The 22,610-nt window shown below is 45.2% G+C and overlaps 1 protein-coding gene across 16 annotated transcripts in view; it reads right to left on the reverse strand.

Moving 5' to 3' along the window:
* Window positions 1-22,294, reverse strand: part of elna (elastin a) — a 51,490-nt gene extending 29,196 nt beyond the window's left edge. For 5 of the 16 annotated variants that reach the window (XM_081722610.1, XM_081722596.1, XM_081722595.1 and 2 more), the window contains exons 1-3: window positions 21,815-22,291; window positions 9,770-9,832; window positions 9,023-9,061 (exon numbers count right to left, since the gene is read on the reverse strand). In XM_081722610.1, coding sequence (XP_081578736.1) covers window positions 9,023-9,061; window positions 9,770-9,832; window positions 21,815-21,875 — 163 coding nt within the window. In that variant the 5' untranslated portion in view covers window positions 21,876-22,291. Of the gene's footprint in view, window positions 1-9,022; window positions 9,062-9,769; window positions 9,833-21,814 lie in introns of all 16 variants that reach the window. The other 11 variants (XM_081722598.1, XM_081722603.1, XM_081722600.1 and 8 more) reach the window with 6 other exon arrangements.
* Window positions 22,295-22,610: the final 316 nt, after the last annotated feature.

The raw sequence follows: 22,610 nt of genomic DNA on the forward strand, positions 1-22,610 counted from the left end.
GCCCTGCATGTGCTTTAGTAGAATCAATCGCAGCCATTGTGCAGTGCTTGGCAGTAAAGCTCTGAGCGTCTACAAGCTCTTAAGCAGAAAACGCTCCCCTCGACGTTTGACTCCCCTGGCACTGGGGTATCTCTGTATAACAGAGTTATGGGGAAATTTGCAGGTACTTAAGGAGAGGTTTTGCAAGCGTCTTTTAAAAGTGAGTTAAAGTTTTGTTACGCCACATAGTTAACACTGCAGGAGAGACACTGCTATGCATGACAGCTCAGTCCAGGGGATATTACTGGACACATCAACACAGACTCACAATTGCAACATTGTCTCTCCATTTACAGGAATTTGCACAAAAAAAACTTATATGACATGCTGCACATGGTAATGATTAGTGGGTTGTGTTATCTCAAACCTTTCTGACTTGAAATTCAAGTTCATTTGAATTACTCTTAATTACTATAAATTCTGCATGAGATGAGGTAGTGTCTCTAGCCTCTGTCGTTCAGTAACAACGGCATTTCAGAGGGGTGTTTGAACCGCGGTGGCTTTTGGAGCCTGTGTGCTGTCAGGCTTCAGAACTGCGGCCAGCTGCATTACACCCAGCTCACTTATGGTTCCTCTTTTCTTGCCTTCTTATGCCATCCTGGCTAGAACCTCAGTTTGGACCAAAGCTTAGATCAAAGCTCGGATCAAAGGGAGCAGTCTGGCACAACCCTTACAATGCTTTCATCAAGGACTGTTTTGTGCCGAGCTGTGCAGAGGAAATCTCCATGCTACAGGTGTCTGCTGGGATCTTGTGCCTTAATGAATGAGACGAGAGCACTTCCTGTGTGAATGTGTCCCCTTCACAAGTAGCTGGAAAACCACCCACTGCACTAGTGTGTGTTACAACAGTGTCTGCAGGCTGCTATAGGCCGTCAACTTCGGGTGGATGGAGGACAATTCCCCTTCTTAAAGCTTCCACTGTATCAGACCGTTGTCTCCTGGGAACAGCCAGGTACCTGAGGAAAGGTAGCTCTGCTTCTTGATCTCTAGCATTACTTCCACCTTAATGTAGTTTAAAATGTAACATACATCTGAAAAATGTTTGAAATATTTTTGAAGTTTCTCACTGTTTGTCACAATAAATAACTACATAGGGTTTTTTCTCCTTTCTCTAATGATTTTGCAACTGAACAAATGTCATCTCCCTTGAATATGGCCACTTTGGAAGGACCTTTACTGACGTTACCTCATTTAAAATGATTTGTCATAAATAGGAAGGATGTAAATTGATTTGTAATCGCACTTGTATGACATATTTATATAGGTTTTATGACACAGACTATATAAAGTAGTAGTTTCTCCTGTTCCAAACTTGCACAGCACACACACACATGTATGCACACACACACACACACACACACACACACACACACACACACACACACGCGCACACACACACACACATACGCACACATGCCCATCACACACATGCCCTTTCACATTGTACCGCACACTGGCACAGGGTCTGGCTACAAGTCCGTGCTTTTCTGTTATTAATAATAGTTCGTGGAAAGCCAATCATGCATCAGAAAAACACAGAGCGTAAGAGCCAGCAGTGCTGGGATGTTGGAATGGGGAATCATGTCCAGATGGTCCACACATGTCTTTGAAAGCTGCTAAAACTTTAACTTGAGCAAAGATACGAAGATCTCCCATCTCCTGCATCTCCCCGCGAGCTTCCTCCTACTTCCACATTAACCAAAGAAGATGGACAGGGCCACTGTGGACTGTACGCCTCATCTGTCCAGCAGGAGTCTGTACGTGTAGTGCTGCTCTGTAACATTCCTGATGCTATCCCAAAGTCATTGTGTCTAGGAATGAAACCCAGACCAGGGGAAGAAATCAGTTTGTATGATTGCTTTGTTCAGTTTTTTTTAAATATCTGCACCAGATGTTATTGTGAAAGTATACTTGTGTAGTACGTTGGTACTACAGACAAAGCACACCATCATGGAGAGTATTCTCCATGGAGAGTATTCTCCATGAGACCTTTTGTACTTTTTATGTTCAGAACTGTCAGAAGACACTTTATTTTAACAGTTTTCATTGACCTGATCTTTTAAAGAAATGTTATCTAATAAATCACACACCAAACATACCAGCATCTTATTAGCCAATGCAAGGAATTGTTAAAAGAACCATGGAGAGATGTTTCCAGATAAAGAAAAGAAAGCACTGACCACACCCCTGTACTCGACATCACTGACCACACCCCTGTACTCGACATCACTGACCACACCCCTGAACTCGAGACCCCTGACCACACCCCTGTACTCTACAGCATTGACTACACTTCTGACCACACCCTTGACCACACCCCTATACTCTACACCCATGACCAAACTCCTGTACTCTACATCACTGACTACACCCCTGACCACACCCCTGTATACTACATCACTGACCACACCCCTGACCACAGCCGTGTACTCTACATCAGTGACCTACTCTAAATCAGACCTTCCCTATCAGACCCTTCACTATCAGACCTTCCCTATCAGATCTTCCCTATCAGACCTTCCCTATCAGGCTCCAGGTCCCTGCTCCCAAGGTGGGTGCTTGGATGCATTGGACAGTAGGCTGTGTCCAGAGAGGAGGGAGAGTTGCACTCTGGCACTGGGAGAGGAATGAGTCTTGTCACTGAGGACAAATCCACAGGACCAGGAGCCAGCAGCGAGCAACACCCGGATAGATCTGAGCACCTAACGAGAAACACATGTACTCCATGAGACACTGAGCTGCTTCCCAAATCATCTACTAGGACCGCTCCTTCACTCTCACTCATCCACTCACTCATCCCTTCACTCCCTCACTCTCATTCACTCACACTGACTCGTCACCTCACGCCCTCACTTACTCATCCCATCACTCCCTCACTCTCACTCTTCCACACTCATCCACTATCTCATCTCTCTCCACATGTAGAAACAGGATATTCTTTCTCTTTACTGAGAGTTAACAACAAGGGTTTAAGGGTTAGAAACTCCTCGGAGCACACAGTGTTTTAGAAGCAACTACCGATACTGTGCAAACAAACAAAACCCAGCTGTGTGTTTTGTTTCCCAGCACAGACCCACCCGACAAACGGATGCCTGATCTGCAGGCTATCCAGGGCTGTTGGTAATGACCAGCTAATCCTGATGCAAATTCAGTTTGGATCCACTCTCACCACAAATCATTGGCTGTTCTTAGCTTGTTAGATGCGCCAATGAATCTACGTGAAACTCCAACAAATGAATAACGTACATTTATAGTATCTCGTTAACTGTTTGTGACAAGAGGTTATGTTCCACGCCAAACATGTGTGCAAATTCAATGGTCTTGGTCAGCTCAGGGGTGTGGGGGCAGGTTCAACCTTGGCTGCTGGTGCTGAGGCCCCAGCTGGTGACCCCTGGTGTTACAGTCAACACTTTGCTTCAACAACATTCACAATTAATCCTGTCAAGAAGTCATGGCTTCAAGTTTCATGTTCATGTCTTGATTTTCCATCTGTGATCTTATTAAAGGCAGGAAGAAGGACAAAGGCTGAACACACCCTAGACCAGGTCTCTCCACATACACACCACAGGAACCCTTGGTTGTACTAACATGCTCAGGCTTCAAAAGCCGGCACCTAGCCACCCTGTTACTGACGTAGTTCAGCTATAGTTTAGATATTCAGTGTGCTAGTCACCCTGTTACTGATGTAGCTCAGCTATGGTTTAGATATACGGATTTTGTCATTATAGCTGCTACTGGTTTGTTTAAACTGAACATTTGAAAACAAACTGGTTTGCATTGTTTATTTCAAAGCTTGTACATTCATGTTTGGAAGAACAACAATTTGGAAAATGTCACGAATGGCCACCCTCCTCACATCCTTGTTGTCATGGTTTCCCTGTCGTCTGTTTTCCTGCACTCCCTGGTTCTGCTCCTTAGTTTAGTTTTCACCGCCCTCATCTGCCCCGCCATACCAGTCCATGTTTTGGTTCTCCCTGTTCCTATGTTCACCTGAGTCTGTTTAGTGCATGATTGTTTTAGTTATGTTTAGTTTAGACCTGGGTTTTGTCCTCTGTGTTGTCGGTTATTTTGGTAGCTCATGCTCATTCTGTCCTGTTTCTATTCTGCTCGCTGCATTGTCATCACCTGTGCTTTTCGTTTGTCTGTCTTCCCCTTGCCCCTGTTCATTTTGCCCTTTGTGATTGTGTTTCTCTTGTTAATAAACCGCCCCCTGCACATGCATTCTGCCTCATGCTTGTTCTGATAGGAAACGTTACAGAATAACTGACCAAACTAAGATAATGCAGCGGGAGGGCTTCGGTCCGTCACATTGGGTTCCGTCCTCTTTGATTCAGAAACCCTCATGCCACACAACGAGGGACACTGGATTACTCCCTGAGGTGGAGTTGGATTATATCAAGACTCTGCTCTTCAAGCTCAAGGATGGGAAGCCCCTGGTATTTCCCTCACTTATGGCTACTCCGAGTGAGTATGATGGGCAGGACAAGTCGGTAGGGAGATTCATTATGCAGTGCCGCATTTATCTCCAATACCTGACCTACCCTAAACCCCCTGAACTAGTGAGGGTGCTGTTCATGAAGACATTTCTTCAGGGTAAAACACTGGAGTGGGCGGAGTTAATATTCCAGCACAGAGCTCAGGAGGCTAGAATTGTGGAAGGTTTCTTCGGACTGTTAACAGCGCGGTTTGCTACAACCCCACCAAACCTGCCTTCTTTAGCTACTCGCGTCTCAGCCGCCCAGTCAGTCCCTGCCTCCTGCGTGGAGGACGGAGCTCAACCAGTAGCTATCTCCAGAGTTGTGTTCACCAACTGGCCAGATGCAGCCCCTGGCGCAAGAGAAGCTGCCCGGCTGGATCCAACCCCTGCCTCCAGCGTGAGAGATGACGCTGCCACCCGGCCAACTCCGGTCCCTGGTGCGAGAGATGATGATGCTGCCTGGCCAGCTCCTGTCCCTGCTGCAAGAGAGGACACTGCCCGGCCAGACCCGATCCCCGGCGCAAGAGAGGACACCACCCAGCCAGTTCCGTCAGTTGACTCCGTCAGTTCTGTTCCTGTTCCAGTCCCCGGCGCAGGAGAGACCGCTCGTTCTGATCCTTTTCCTGTGCCCGGCATAGTGGATGCCATTGCCATGAATGTTCCAGGCATGAGAGATGCCGCCGGTTCAGTTCCCGGCTCGATCCAGGTCCTGTTCTTGGCGTGAGAGATGCCGCTTGGCCTGATCCAGGTCCAGTTCCCTGGTGTGAGAGACATCGCTCGTATCGAGCCTTTTCCAGTTCCTGGCACGAGAGATGACGCCTGTCATGAGCCAGTTCCCGGCGTGAGAGACACCACCCGTCATGAGCCTGTTCCCGGCATGAGAAATGCCCCCCGCCCGATTCAGTTCCTGTTCCCAGTGTGGAGGATGCCGTCCAGCTGGATCCAGCCCCCCGCGCGGGAGACGCCGCCCAGCCGGATCCGGCCCCTGGTGCAGGAGATGCCGTCCGGCCGAATCCAGCCTCCGATGCGTGAGACGCCGCCCGGCCGGATCCAGCCTCTGGCGCGAGAGATGCCACCCATCCCGACCAAGTCCCAATCCCCGCTGCAAGAGATGCTGTTCCCAGCCTAGTGAGGGCCTCCTGGCCTATCCTCGCCACCCAAGAGGTCTCTCAATCTGTTCTTGTTCCTTTTGTCAGGTCTGTACCTGTAGGTGCACCCCTGGATCTCCCGGCAACGCCGCTGACCGCCATAGCCACACCTCCAGACCCCGCAGCACCGCTGAGCAGCGCAACCCCATTTTCAGGCCTCTTGGACCCGCCACCACTGACCACTGCAGCTGCACCTCCACGACCGCTGCCGCTGACTGGTGCAGCCGCACCTCCAGACCTCCTGGACCCCCTGGCGCTGACCGCCACAGCTGTGCCTCCAGACCCTGCAGAACCGCTGAGCGGCATAGCCCTATCTTCAGGCCTCCCATCGCTTACCGGCACAGCCACAACTCCGGACCCGCCACTGCCAGACACCGCAGCCGGACCTCCCGGACTCGCTGCTGAATGCCGCAGCCATGCCCTCAGGCCCGCCGCAACTGAACATCGAGTCACCAGACCCAGCTGTTCCTAGAGTGGAGGAGACCACTCCACAAGTCCCAGCACCATGTGCCAGGCCTGTCCCAGTGCCACGTGCCAGGCCTGTCCCCGTGGTCACTCCTCGAGACTCTCCTTTGGCCCCTGTAGTTGCTATGGGTGTGCCTCCGATGACATTTGGGACTCCCTCAGTCATGCCTTGTCGCGAGCCAGTGACCCTTGAGGCCCCTCAGTCAACCTCCCGGACCCATATGAACTCTTTGATTATGCCGGGAGTCACTTTTGAAACTCCTCTTCTCCCTGAGGCTCCTACCCCAACCCCCATTACTGCTCCCTTGTTTGCTTCAGTGTCTCCAATTCCCATGTTGCCTGCTCTTGTTCCTGGTTTCATCTCTGTTCCTGTCTGTACATCCATGCTTGTTTATGTCAACCTGGTGAGACCTGCCTTGTTACCCTGCCTTGTGGCATTTGTGTTCCCTGTTTCTATTCTGCTCGCTGCATTGTCGTCACCTGTGCTTTTTGTTTGTCTAGTTCATGTGTTGTTCTACTTCAGTGTTTTCTCCTTGCCCCTGTTCATTTTGCCCTTTGTGATTATGTTTCCCTTGTTAATAAACCGGCCCCTGCACATGCATTCTGCCTTGCACTTGTTCCGATAGGAAATGTTATAGAAAATCCCTTTGTCACGAGTCTCCCAAATCTTGACTCCGCAAAAATCCTGCAATTAATTCTGACTCTGTGAAAAAATCTATTATATTTATTTGCTGTTTAATAATCCGTTTGACAGACTTTATCCAAGGTCACACTGAGGTCAGAACCCCCAATAAGGAAACCTGATCAACTGAATGTCAAACTGACATAAACTACGAAGTATTTTATACACTTAAAAACAGTGTCCATTGTAAAACAGTTCAGTTGTAAAGCAGTGTCAGTTGAAAAACTATATTTCTTTTATTCGTTTGGATTTCTGAAACAGTATTTATAGTTCTATGTCTGAGACAATTTATTACAGTGAATCTAATGTTTTCACTTCTGATATGTTCACTTCTAAACACTCATTGTTGTGGAGCAACACTGATACACCTGTCTGCCCAAATGTGTGAGTAAAATCTCCACCATCCAGTGTGTGTGTAGTCTGACATCTCCACACCAAGCCACAGATCGGCACCCACTGAAGTGCCATTCTCCATATTCGGTGGTTTAGTCTCTCAGTACAGAAGGTCTTAGAACTGTGAAACATCTGCTCTCTCTCACAGTCATCAGCTCCTTTCACGGCAAGGCTGGAGAAGTTAATGCATTTGGTAACTCAGTGCTGCCACTGAACAGGTCCAAGGCTGATCACTTCTCTCAGTGCCCCTTAACTAGACCAAGTTGGGTCACTGTTGGCTACATTTTTTAATTCCTTATCTCTCCGAACACACTGCCTTGGCCCACATCAAAACTATTTTAGGAAATTCAAAGATGCCTAAATGCTGGTAATGCAATAGCAGAGTATGAAGTGCCTGAGAGAACAAAAGTATTTACAGCGCCATATCAGTGCGAGGGTCAGTCATGCTTCTGGGAGCTGAAGTTTCCACTTATTGTGTAGTTTAATCTAACATCATCAGCTCTGGTGCCTGACTGTGTCAGTAGTGTTTACACTTAGCCAGTCTGGACGTGTGATCAGGTCTCCTTATCTCATTAACTCAACACACACACACAGAGCCTTTTCCATTTCCACTTAAATGTGCAAGGTTAAAGAGTACAAAATCAGAATGATCGAGAATTGATGACAACCATGGCCAAAATGTACCTTTAGATTCAAAATATAATAGCTGTGCCGTATCTGTGCTCCTTCTTAAAGCCCTAACAGTAGTGTGCAGGACAGGACAGGACAGGACAGGAGTGCAGGACAGGCCTACAGGATTTTCACTTAACCTTCAAAATTTATTCAGGTGTTTTGGTTTGGGTACAAAAAGTTTTTCCTTCTTTTTTTTTTTTTTTTGCTCACCTGGTTTAGGAGATTTCCCAACAGATCCTGTAGTTACAATATCATTAAAATGTTTAATTCTTCTGTTACTATACCTAAAATTCAATAACACACTGAATAGACTTTACATTAAACATCATGTGAAGTGGGAAAGGAAGCTTAACTTGCTGCATAACTTTAACTAAACTAGTCGAGTCAGGGTGGACTGCACATCCTCCAGAAATGTGTCCAGAACTAGACGTTACGGACTACTGCCCTGCACTGGCTTGTCAGGAAGCAAATATTTACTGGGAAAACTTGGATGTAATATACAATAACATTTTATTATTGATGAAATTATTGATGTATATTAGTGTTTGTATATGAGCAGAAGTGCATATGAAGGAGATCTCTTACCAGCTCCCAGACCGCCTGCCCCGGCACCACCTCCTCTCTCTCCTACACCACCTCCCACCCCGACACCACCTCGCCTCCTACACCACCTCCCCTCCTACCCCACCTCCCGCCTCGACACCACCTCCCCTCCTACACCACCTCCCACCCCAAAACTACCTCCCCCTCATACACCACCTCCCCTCCTACACCATCTCCTCTCCTACACCACCTCCTGCCCCAACACTAGCTCCCCCTCATACACCATCTCCCACACCAACACCACCTCCCACCCTGACACTACCTTCCCTCCTACACTATCTCCCCTCCTACATTACCTCCTGCCCCGACACCACCTCCCCCTTCTACACCACCTCCTGCCCTGACCTGTGCCCACTGCTGTGATTCAGCCTGTTCTTAGTTTTTGCGTTGCCTATAGCCATTCAGAGATTCACCTAGTATAAAGTATAAGTCCAGGTACAGGTATCATAACTGGCTACTACCAAAAAAACTATTAAAATGATGTGTTACTCCTACAGGATCTATGCAGTTCTAGTTTGTAGAGTGAAAGTAATAAGAAGGTACCTGCAGCTTTGGCTGGTTTAAATGGGACACCCCCTGCTCCTATCAAAATAAAACACACAAAGAGTTATGCCTCATGGTAGTGGGGACATTTCTGCTCTGGAAACAGCATAGCACATCATTTTATGTTAGGGTTAGGGTTAGGGTTAGGATTAATGTTAGGGCTAGGGTTACCTTAGGGTTAGGGTTAAGATTAATGTTAGGGTTAGGGTGAGGGTTAGGGTTAGGGTTAGGATTAATGTTAGGGCTAGGGTTACCTTAAGGTTAGGGTTAGGATTAATGTTAAGGTTAGGGTGAGGGTGAGGGTTAGGGTTAGGGTTAGGGTTAGGGTTAGGGACCTCTCCTGCCACACAGCATGACAGCAGTGAAACCAGGATATAAGACAAGGCAGGAGATGCATTTAGGAAGCATGTGAGATTATTCCATGTGAGATTAATCCATGTGAGATTATTCCATGTGAGACTATCCCATGTGATATTATTCTGTGTGAGATTATTCCATGTGAGGCTATTCCATGCAAGGCTATTCCAAATGAAACTATTCCATGTGAGATTATTGCATGTCTGCATGAGATATAGAGGCAGTTTGGTAGCAGTTTTTGATTCACTTTTGATAGTTATGAAATAATTTACATTTGCTGTCATCTTTTTTGTTTTATCAGCATGTACCAGTTGTTGGTCACTAGAGAGGCTAACTGAGCATTGTGTGTGCAGATGGGTGAAAGTGAACCTGCAAGGGCTACAGACACACCTGGGAAGGCTCCAGCACCTCCCTGTGGAACCCCTCCGAACCCTCCTGGAGGCACATACACTCCTGAAAGAAAAACAAAAAACAGACACTTTACACTGGAAGCCTCACTCTTCTACTATACTTCCTGGAGTAGTCTACTGTCTCTATGTAGAGCATTACTGGAGTAATGTTACTGGAGTTGTCTACTGTGTTTTGGTAGAGCATTACCGGAGTAATGTTACTGGAGTTGTCTACTGTGTTGTGGTAGAGCGTTCTACAGTAACATTACTGGAGTTGCCTACTGTGTTTTGGTAGAGCGTTCTACAGTAACCTCATGAGCCAAAAGGCAGATGGACTCATCTTACATACACAAATAAAAGTAATTACCCATAATTACCCACATGAGCAAGTGCTGAGCTTTAAGTGATGCAAATGTTTTTTGGAGAACAAAGCTTAGTCAGAAGCTTTCAGAGCTTAGTCAGAAGTTTGGATGTGATCAGGGAATCTGCTGACTGTGATATGGCAAATTCATATGGAAAGCTCCAGGGGGGTGGGGGGGCTTTATGACACTGAGAATACTAGTATCTTCCTCAGGGACATGTGAGCTCAGGCTTCAATTATGAACTTGTGTTTCGAGGGAAAACCTGGTTTGCATCAGAGCAAAAATAAAGCAACAATGAGGCCTCATGGAGATGTTGGAGATTATATTTAATCAGTTTACATGTGTTTGGAGAGCAATAATCTAACCCACATGTCAAGGTCACTGAAGTGTGTGTTAGTGGTTGTTCAGGTTGTTCACACAGTTTTTGTACATACATCCCTAAATTTATAGTACCAGTGGGGGGGGGGGGGGGGGGTTGGACTATTGTATTGATTTGATTATTTAAAATTATTTTAAGTGTCATAAACTATCACTAATGGACAACATCTTGCCTTTTCTCTCTATCAGATTGAATATATAGGGGAACAAATCTGGCTCCCTAAATCATTAATAAGACTGGTGTGAAGGTCACAGCTAGGTGTGAAGTTAACAGAAGATCATAGGTCACAGCTAGATCTAGAGAGTTTCAGCTGGTTCTGGCTGTGGTTCAATGACTGAGTCATTGAAGAAATGGAACAAAATGGGCTTGAATAATGTTGTTGTGGTGTTCATTCCTGCCGGAAATGTAACATAAACTGTGAACATTTCTTGAACAAGGTACGGGTGGCAGAGCAAATTTCATCAGCTTTACTAAGGGGACACTAGACCCACAGCGCAAATCCCAAAATCACAACAAAACCCGATTAGAAGATAAAAAATGTTTAGTCTAAGTAAAGTTGCCTTATACTCCAGTAGAATAAAAATGGTCAACTTAAAAACCAGTTCCAACTGTGTATCTGTGAAATAGCCTGGGAACGTTGGAAGGGGATTATGACTTGTGTTTTTGCAAAGCAGTTTCCATGGGAGGAATCAGAGGGTTTGCAAAAGATTCTCTGTTTGAAAGACCACGGCCGACTCCTTCTCTGAAAACAGATGAACTCATTCCAACCCTGATGGAGCCAAAGGGAAGACACTCTCGGAGAGATTTTCATGACAGGCCTTGGGATCCCTCAGTTCTGCCCTGGTAGTGGGCTTCCTCTGTTCTCCACTCCTCGCCAGCTCACACAAAGCCTTTCTTTTGATCCTTCACCATTCCAGTGCTCGTAAAAGGATCTTAATCTTAATCTTAGTCCTAATTATTATGAAGTGGGTGTGAACCAGACATTTTTTTTCCAATATTGATCAAAAGAGAGAAAGAACCCATTAACACAGATCTCTAATATTACTCACATAACACAACACTTTCAGATGATGAGTCTGGTCAGTGAGCACTGAAACTCGGTCCTCCTGTTTGAAAACTCTGACAGTTCATGGTGTGACTGCTATGGCAACCATGTATGAGCCCCATTTCAGAATCAAAAGGAGGATTTCCTGTCTGTGAAGAGGGAGGTGGTGTCTCATAAAGCCTCATCTATTACATTCATGGCATGGAGCTGATGCTTTTATTCAAAGCAACTTACAATTATTACTGAGTACAACTTGAGGGTTAAGGGCCTTGGTGAGGGAGGCTTGAACCAGCAACCTTTCAATTAGAAGTTAAGTACCTTAACTACTGAGCTACCACTGCCCCTTGTACACCAGAGGAAGGCAAAGCACTGGTTAACCTTAGAGCTGTGGCACGTGATCACTGCACAACCACACCTACAAATCACACCTGTCACAGACCCATTCACCATCAGGATTACCATGTCATGCATTTTTAATAAAGGCAATGATGTGTTAGGATTTAAGAATGACAACAAATACAGAATAGAAGCCTAGACACAGCTGGATCAAAATCAATTCATGATAATAAACCCTGTTTTGAAGAGTCATACCAGATCATACATGATCAGATTCATTTATTAATAAAGACCTTTGAATGAGGTGTTTACAGTGTGCTCTGAAGCAGTTATTATTTTCCCTTTATTTAATGACAAACATGAAAAAAATAGATTAAGTGTCTATTGGATAACTATTAGAAATATAGTGTATATTACCATAGAAAGGTCCTATTTCAAGTCTTTGATCAACACATGGGAGAATAATCAAGGCTGCTCTGGTGTCCTGCTTGGCAAATTAATCACTCTCTCTCTCTCTCACACACACACACACATACACACACACGCGCACACACACACACACACACACACACACAGAGAGCCCTTCAACAGGGATCTAATTTATTTTGTGGCTTTTCTTCTCTGGGTATTAATATGTTGGGTGTAAAATTTGGCTCATATTTCATGTAATTATCCATGAAACGTCCACGCCCCCTGGAACTACAGGCTGCATCTGCAGGGCCAAACATGCAATAGTGAACCAAAGTCTGACAGATTCTGTCATTTGATGTTCCTAGAAAAAGGACAGCATTAGGATCGAGGGGAATAATACAAGGTTGTAACCTGCAGATTGAAGAGAGTCACTCTCCCTCCCATTGCCCCAAGATATGGAGTCTGACACATCTGTGGCACAGAGCACACAGAAATGTGAAGAATGCAAAGCCAAATAAACACACGACACCCAGACGGCAGTCCGTTTTAGGCAGGGTGACAGACAGGATTCATCTGGTCCCTCATTGCCTCCCCTCCCCTCTGTACCACGCCAGACCAACCGGACGTGCAGGGTGTTTCCTTCCCACAGAGAACTCTCTGCAAAGAGTCATGCATCCTCCACCGAGCTCTGATCCAATAGGATTAAGGACAGGCTCGAGTTTCATAAACATCATGAGTGAGGTGCTGGAGAATACAATCTTCCCAGAGATCTGGACACCCACGGCACGACGCTGCAGTAATGGCATTTATGGGGTTCAGGACCCAGGGAGAGAGGTTGAACAACTTGGTACTAATCCCACATCTCTTTGGGAAATTATCATAGATGAGATCTAAACAGTCCTCACTACAGCTGTGGCATGCACACACTTCCACAGACATCATGAGACCAGCCTGTTTAAGTCCTCTAACCAACCTATGATAGAAAGGTAGTGGGTGTTTCTAATAAAGGAATTATCTATGAATCACATTTAACTAGACTGTCTCTACATAAAGGGTCCAGTTGTTCTTTATCTACATAAGACCATATGAAGTCTGAAGACATGCAGACAAGAATAAAGAACAGAAGCTACTCTGTACAGGACATTGCGTTCAGTGGCAGTTTATGATAATCATAACATCAACAGTGACAAGCTTCTCAGAAGGTCTTACAGATGTAATGGTTTCTAAGTGTCTGGATTAACTGGTGTGGGGTTTTCTGACCCTGTATGCAGTGATTCATTGTGGACCTTGGGAAAGTGGACACATGTCTAGACACAGTCCACTCAGGGACTACGTCCAGCAGCCCCTGGGCTTGACCTGAAGGTGGCCAGACCACTTATCGAAGTATGGATCTTTGTTTCAATTTGGTCACAACTCCTTAGGAGTAGAAACATCTCACAATTGGAGCTCACTCCATATCACATGACTCAGACCTCCCTCACTTAAAGGGGACGTATTCAGAAAAATTCATTTTTTCTGTGTTTGTGCAGATATATTTGGGTATTCTGAATGCCTACCAACCCATAAACTGTGAAATAAGACAACCGCATAGTAAGGATTTAATGGTCAGCCTACATCAGAATTCATGGGTTAAAATAAACAATTTACACTCTGGAGTGTACAGAGTTATTCACTCTGGAGTGTAAAGTTATTCACTCTGTACAGATAGACTGTGTAATACATCTAAACACACTGGTCAGATAGATTGTGTAATACATATAAACACACTGGTCAGATAGACTGTATAATACGTCTAAACACACTGCTCAGATAGACTGTGTAAATCTACAGTTTGGGGATCAAATCAGCCTGTTTTAGCTAGTTTGTATTTTACTTATGATCTTACCATTACAATTATACAATTATTCTGATGTTTTTATTCATTAAAAATAGGGAGGGCTTAACCTCACTAGCCCATTTATATCAGCTGCCCCTACCAAAACCTAATCCTAACCCTCACTCTAACACTAATCCTAATCCTAATCCTAATATTAGACAAGAACCAATCCATTTGAAGTCCAGTAACAGAATGTCCATAACAGCACGTTTATAACAGTACGTCTATAACAGCTGGTCTATAATAGCATGTCTGTAACAGTACATCTATAACAGTTTGTTAAGTATGTTGAGACAATGTGTATTGTACCTGTTATATGTTCAGAGACTTCTCAGGTTAACATCTACAGAATGTCTAAACTTGTAGACACTCCAAATAAAGTGAAAAACTGAATTCAACATATTATGGACAAGTCTTATTAATTCAAGACAATGTTACAGACAGAATTCATTAATCATCTACAACACACAAATGTTTTAACAAAAAATATATATCATGAATATAAAAACTCATTTTATACTTTATATCATGAATATAAAAACAGTACATTCCCAATAATGTAATAAGGTATTAGAACTTATCAACCCAATAAGTCCCAATAATATAAAAATCATTATAAAATGTAAATGTAATTTATTACATTATTAGGCAAATTATCCCATTATTGGGTGTTATTACATTTTGACTGAGTTAAGTGCAAACGTTGATTACATTATTGGCAAATCATAACAATACTGGGCTCTACTGAAAGGGAACTAAGCAAACTTGGTTAAATGGGGTATGATAGGTCCACTTTAAGTGATTTGTAAGTAGTGTTATCCTCTTATCTTCTCTCTCTCTCTGTGTGTGTGTGTGTGTGTGTGTGTGTGTGTGTGTGTGTGTGTGTGTGTGTGTGTGTGTGTGTGTGTGTGTGTGTGTTTGGTGTGGCAGGAAAGCAGTGCTTCAGTACCACAGTGCCAAAGATCAGACTGAAATAGTCCAGTCTGTTACCTGCCTGTGATTGTGATTGGCAGGTCGAAATTAATGGACTAAATGAAAGTTCTTATCTCCATGAGCATTTCAACATTCCTCCACTGCTCCACTGCTGGGGCAGAATCTGGGGTCATGATCTACTCTTGCCTACTTTCTGTGGAACCACACAGGCAATAACTTTTCACATCTGGTAGAGGGACAGTGGGAGAGGTACAGAGGTACTGTGGTAGTGGGACAGTGGTAGAGGGATGGTTGTAGAGGGACAGTGGTAGAGACTGTGGTAGAGAGAGTTGTAGAGGGACAGTGGTAGTGAGACAGTGGTAGAGACTGTGGTAGAGAGAGTTGTAGTGGGACAGTGGTAGTGAGACAATGGTAGAGACTGTGGTAGAGAGAGTTGTAGTGGGATAGTGGTAGTGAGACAGTGGTAGAGACTGTGGTAGAGAGAGTTGTAGAGGGACAGTGGTAGTGAGACAGTGGTAGAGACTGTGGTAGAGAGAGTTGTAGTGGGACAGTGGTAGTGAGACAATGGTAGAGACTGTGGTAGAGAGAGTTGTAGTGGGACAGTGGTAGTGAGACAATGGTAGAGACTGTGGTAGAGAGAGTTGTAGTGGGATAGTGGTAGTGAGACAGTGGTAGAGACTGTGGTAGAGAGAGTTGTAGAGGGACAGTGGTAGTGAGACAGTGGTAGAGACTGTGGTAGAGAGAGTTGTAGTGGGACAGTGGTAGTGAGACAATGGTAGAGACTGTGGTAGAGAGAGTTGTAGTGGGATAGTGGTGGTAGAGACTGTGGTAGAGAGAGTTGTAGTGGGACAGTGGTAGTGAGACAGTGGTAGAGACTGTGGTAGGGACAGTGGTAGTGAGACAGTGGTAGAGACTGTGGTTGAGACAGTGGTAGAGACTGTGGTAGAGAGAGTTGTAGTGGGACAGTGGTAGAGACTGTGGTAGAGAGAGTTGTAGTGGGACACTGGTAGTGAGACTGTGGTAGTGAGAGTTGTAGAGGGACAGTGGTAGTGAGACAGTGGTAGAGACTGTGGTAGAAAGAGTTGTAGTGGGACAGTGGTAGTGAGACAGTGGTAGAGACTGTGGTAGAGAGAGTTGTAGTGGGACAGTGGTAGTGAGACAGTGGTAGAGACTGTGGTAGAGAGAGTTGTAGTGGGACAGTGGTAGAGGGATGGTTGTAGAGGGACAGTGGTAGAGACTGTGGTAGAGAGAGTTGTAGAGGGACAGTGGTAGTGAGACAGTGGTAGAGACTGTGGTAGAGAGAGTTGTAGTGGGACAGTGTTAGAGAGAGTTGTAGTGGGACAGTGGTAGTGAGACAGTGGTAGAGACTGTGGTAGAGAGAGTTGTAGAGGGACAGTGGTAGTGAGACAGTGGTAGAGACTGTGGTAGAAAGAGTTGTAGTGGGACAGTGGTAGTGAGACCGTGGTAGAGACTGTGGTAGAAAGAGTTGTAGTGGGACAGTGGTAGTGAGACAGTGGTAGAGACTGTGGTAGAGAGAGTTCTAGTGGGACAGTGGTAGTGAGACAGTGGTAGAGACTGTGGTAGAGAGAGTTGTAGAGGGACAGTGGTAGTGAGACAGTGGTAGAGACTGTGGTAGAGAGGGTTGTAGTGGGACAGTGGTAGTGAGACAGTGGTAGAGACTGTGGTAGAGAGGGTTGTAGTGGGACAGTGGTAGTGAGACAGTGGTAGAGACTGTGGTAGAGAGAGTTGTAGTGGGACAGTGGTAGAGAGAGTTGTAGTGAGACAGTGGTAGAGACTGTGGTAGAGAGAGTTGTAGTGAGACAGTGGTAGAGACTGTGGTAGAGAGAGTTGTAGTGGGACAGTGGTAGAGAGAGTTGTAGTGAGACAGTGGTAGAGACTGTGGTAGAGAGAGTTGTAGTGAGACAGTGGTAGAGACTGTGGTAGAGAGAGTTGTAGTGGGACAGTGGTAGTGAGACAGTGGTAGAGGGACAGTAGTAGATGGACAATGGTAGCTGGACAGTGGTAGAGGGACAGTAGTAGATGGAAAATGGTAGTGAGACAATGGTAGATGGACAATGGTAGAGGGACAGTAGTAGATGGAAAATGGTAGTGAGACAGTGGTAGATGGACAGTGGTAGGGGACAGTGGTAGAGGGCTTCTGGGTGGAAGTGGAAGTTCTCAGCAAAAAATCCCAAATATGTGGGAATGTTACAGGTGGTGCCTTTTAAAGAATTGATTGTACATAATTCACCCTCACCCTTAATCACCCTCATTCAACCTCATTCACCCTTGTTCACCATCATTCACAATGATTTGCATGAATTGTTTATGAGCTCAGGTTAAAATGGGTTTTATTAAATTCAGTTACAAGATATTGAAAAATTCTCTTAAATTGAGAAATAGCTTTGCTTGTTTGTGCAAATAAGAATAAATATGGTCAGATGGTTCCAGTCAAACCTCTGAGGACCTGCAGCTGACAGTCCAGCTCAGGCATTCTGGGATACAGAATACAGCTTTTGAAGACATCTGGGAATATATGCTAGAAATTATTTGTAAGATAACAAGTAAAATGGAGTAGGTATATGGGACGTAGAGTAGGTGTGGGGGAGGTGGAGTGGGGAGGTGGAGTAAGTGTTGGGGACATGGAACAGGTCTGGGGGAGGTGGAGTAGGTGTTGGGGACATGGAACAGGTCTGGGGGAGGTGGAGTAGGTGTGGGGGAGGTTGAGTATGTGTGGGGGAGGTGGAGTAGGTGTAGGGGAGGTGGAGTAGGTGTGAGGGGGTGGAGTAGGTATGGGGGACATGGAGTAGGTGTGGGGAAGGTGGAGTAGGTGTGTGGTGATATTTCCACTCTTTAGCCTTTCGATAAGCAGAATGCAAAAACCCTGCACTGTTACTGGTGGAGCAGACACCGGGCCAAGGCCAAACAGTCAAAGCTTTGAGTGATCACGTGGGCCACAGCAAAGGAGATACAGCAGAACTACTTCAAAACTACAGCAGAGATACAGAAGAGGAGATACAGCAGAGCTACAAGAGAGGAGATACAGCAGAGATACAGCAGAGGAGATACAGCAAAGCTACAACAGAGGAGATACAGTAGAGGAGATATAGTAAGGGGAGATACAGCAGAACTACCGCAGAGGTACAGCAGAGGAGATACAGCAGAAGAGATACAGTAGAGGAGATACAGCAAGAGAGATACAGCAGAGATACATCAGAGCTACAGCCGAGGAGATACAGTAGAGGAGATACAGCAGAGGAGATACAGCAGAGCTACAGCATTCAGTCTGTTAGGCAGCTAATGCTGGTAAGAAAACCCTCGTCCTCAGGATTAGGTCTCAGAAGGGAGGGCACCACACATTCCCCACACCGCAAACTGTAGATAATCCACTTAAAGATTACAGTGATGTATCTGCAGGACTGATCCATTATAAAGAAGCCCAGAGGACGCTTTTCAGCCATATCTAGCTATGCAAAGGAAGGAATGAACAGATTAGGGTTAGGGTTAGTTAGGGTTAGGGTTAGGAATAGGGTTATGGTTAGGGTCTGGGATAGTGTTAGTTAGGGTTAGCTTTAGGGTTCTGAGCTTTGGGCCCCTGCCTGGCACCAAGCAACGAATTTCAGACTATTTCTGTCACATTTAGCAAAATGAAAAAAATGTCTCTCTCACATTCTTAATTCTTATGCAGCTGGAAAGTGGTGAGAGTTGCTTTTCTTTTCTTTTATCTGGCCCTGAATTTTTATCCCTTGTCAGCTGGATGTCATTAATAGTTGTCAGGGGAAGATGGCAAAGCTCCTAATTGCTGCAGTGCACTGGAAGTGTCGAGACTAATACCCAGAACACAAAGGCCAAGGCAACGATACTTGATATGGCTCTGGAAGTGAGTGCTGTAAGACTGATTGTAGCATAATTGCATATAGCATAATCTGACACATTTGTGGGTGATACATTGCTGGGGGAGTATGCAAGTGAGATGGAGAGGGAGAGAAAGAGAGGGACAGAAGAAGAGGGAGAGAACTGGCCATACAGAATGACTATGACTTTTTCAAAGGGCTTCAGAACCGGTGTGATGTAGCTGTCCGACTGGTTAGCTCTCATTACACTGTTGTTCTGTAATTCAGCCACAGTTGCTTTAATGTCATGTTGTGTATGTGTAATCGGGTGAGATAAACCTCTTATGAGGTCACTGCTGGGCGCAGCACCAGTTATCACCAGCAGGGTTTAAAGGTAAAGGACTGACACCCTTGAGACTGAAGCTGCTCAAAATATATTAATGTAGCACACGTTTAACCTTGTCACCTCAGCCAGGTGTGTGTCAGTCAGGTGTGTGTGAGCGTGCAGGTGTGTGTGAGGGTGCAGGTGTGTGTGACCCTGTTGTGTGTGAGTGTGCAGGTGTGTGTGAGGGTGCAGGTGTGTGTGACCCAGGTGTGTGTGAGCCAAGTGTGTCTGGGTGTGCAAGTGTGTCTGATAGACTTTGTCTTCCCCAAGCATCTTCCCAGGTATGTGTGTGTAGCAGATACTGATTGCGATGTGGACCAAGAACTGCTTACACTCACTTTAGCAGATTGTATTCCCAATGATGTGCATAGGTTGAGCATGCCCCAGTGCAGGAATGTCAGCAATTCCCGTCTTTATTCCCAAAACGCACTATCACATCAGTTCCAAATGCCATAATTCATTTGCACCAGCTTCAAAAAACATTCCACCAACTCCCATTCTCCAAACATTCTCTCCCTCTGTAAGCGTTCAGATCCAAGGATAGACATCTTGAGAAGTAATCTCAAAATAATGTCCTCCAAACCTTTATCATGTTTAAAAGGAGAACATTTTATTATGGGTAGATTCTCTACAGTGAAAGATCAGAGATGTTACCACCTCCAGTACTGGTGAGTCCGAGTTCAAAAACGTGGGTGTACATGAAGATACTGAAGATACTGCAAAAATGTAACTGTCAACACTGGTCCAATGAGATTTGGGTACATTCTGAACAATGCCAGCCTAGCAAACTCAACCTCATACAAACAGAAGCTTTGTTTGGAACAACTCTTGCATCTTTGTAGGTGTCTTTGCATTTCAGCATTCTGGCTCACACTGGACTGTCCAAGGGTTTGTGTCTGTGGGGAAAAAAAATACACATTTGGCCAGACCAAGAGTTGAAAGCTGCAGGTGTGTGTGAGCATGCAGATGTGTGTGAGCCAGGTGTGTCTAAGCATGCAGGTGTGTGTGAGAATGCAGGTGTGTTAGGGTGCAGGTGTGTGTGAGAGTGCAGGTGTGTGTTAGCGTTTAGGTTTGTCTGAGCGTGAAGGTGTGTGTTAGTGTGCAGGTGTGTCTGAGCATGAAGGTGTGTGTTAGCATGCTCTGCTGTTTGTTTTAGTGCAGCTGAAGCTCAGGCTGGCAGGAGAGAGATTGAGAAGATGTAGGAGACAGTAGATTTTAAGATATTATTAGTATTAAGATATTAGATATTAAGATATTAGGTATTAAGATATTAGATATTAAAATGTGAACCTGATGGCATTATATGTGAACCACAGTTCTGTTACACATCCTTGCTGACACAACTAGAAGTGGAGTTCCTGGAGACCGTGGAGAGCACTAAAAACCAAGGCTGAGGAACTGTAGGCTTATCTGAGGAAACATTAGGAGCTGTCTCATGTTCACCCGTTAGCAAGAAGATTCTCTTCCAAGAAGAAAATCGAGTTGGGTCTCAGGAGGGGGACACAAAGGGGAAGGACTTGGAGATGCCCTGTTCAGTTTGACTCCAGCCAGAGGATCAGAAACCACAGGTGATTCAAACCACAGCCTTCCACTAATCAGGTTTGCTCTGCTGGAGTGTAGTGTGTCCACTGCGAGTTTCATTCTGGGTAATTATACACCATACAGCAGTCCAGCTGTGGCTTTACTGTTCTGCATGCACAAATCACACTTCACCTTTCCTGTTCTGTTCTGTTCTGCATGTAGGAATCACTGTTTTATTCTGCACATTATTAAGTCATAAATGTATATCAGGGACAGGAGCAAACGTAAGGGTGATTTGGTTTCATAGTGCGGTCATTTGATGGAATAAATGCCATTTAGAAAATAAACTGTGCATTCAATATGTTAGCAAGAGTCCATCTGCTTGCATATCAGATATATTATAGAATCTGTTTTTGCAGGTTTATAGAATGACTAGGACAAGCAATGGCCAAAAGAATATGTGGTAGATATAATATATGGAGCCCTGGATATGATGAGGTGAACTACCACAGAGAACCAAGTGGACACTGTAAGTAAGCCTCTTCATTCTCCTGTGAACTGCAGTATGGTTACAGGGAGTTGAAGAACTGTCATATAAAGGAAGTATAATATTAAACATTATTGTAATATGCAAAGGCAAATTATGTCTGAGTTCTAAACAGGAAGAAGATTTGCATTTTGCATTGGTAGAGTCTAATCTAATACAGGTGTACTTCTGACCTGAACAATTACAGGTGTTCTTCTGACCTGCACAGACAATAATAAACCCAGGACACAGTTTCACATGTGAAAAAGTCATAAACCCAACTGAGGGTCATGTCACTTCATAAAGGACACACCAACTCCAAAACTCACACAGTCATGCCCACAGCATCCTCAGAAACACAAAGATGAAGGTCTTTAAGGCTGCACCTGTCCGAAAAGAGCAGCAGCTGGTTGCTGGGGGTGACGAAGCGCACACCTACCTCCCTGTAGAGAAGGGTGGAGGAGCATGAGGAGAAAACAGCAGAGCAGAAGAGCCGCCATCGTCCCGTTAGCCGTCTGGCTCCAAAATGCACGAGCCCGACCCAAATCAGCTGGTTTTATTCTCACAGAGCTAATTACCACTTCACAAACGTCTCAAAAAAAAAAAAAAAAAAAAGCAAAAGGAACTGGACACGACGTAATTAGGAAAAGGCAAGGCCCTCTCTCCAATGGATCACTGGTCTTTTTTCTCTCCTGTGTCTGGTGTTGCTGTTTTTATTCTGGTCCCTCCTGCCAACAGAGCTGAGTACTGCCAGATAGAGAGAGAGAGAGAGAGAGAGAGAGAGAGAGAGAGAGAGAGAGAGAGAGAGAGAGAAAGAGAGAGAGAAAGAGTGAGAGAGAGAGAGAAAGAGAGAGAGAGGAAAACAGAATGAGTGAGGGAGAGAGAGAGGGAGAGAAAGAAAAATGGCTAGGGGGAGAGAGAGAGGGAGAGACAAAAGTAAGGGAATAACAGAGAGAGGGTGGGAGAAAGTGAGAACGAGAAGAGAAAGAAAGCGAGGGAGGGAGGGAGAGAAAGAGAGACCCCTCTTTCCCACTCTCTCATCCAAATAAGAATGTGACTGTCTGCCAGATATTTGCATGGATTTTAAGAGAGTTTATCATTTTTAAGTGAAGAGGAAAAGAACTAAAAGCTAAGGTTGGGTAGTTCTGTTTACCTACATGCACAGAGAGAGAGAGGGGGGGGGGACAGAGGGAGAAAGTGAGAGGGAGAGAGGGACAGAGGGAGAAAGTGAGAGG

Source organism: Electrophorus electricus, chromosome 11 (genome assembly GCF_041902795.1).
Source record: "Electrophorus electricus isolate QZ-2024a chromosome 11, ASM4190279v1, whole genome shotgun sequence".
NCBI classification, from domain to species: Eukaryota; Metazoa; Chordata; class Actinopteri; order Gymnotiformes; family Gymnotidae; genus Electrophorus; species Electrophorus electricus.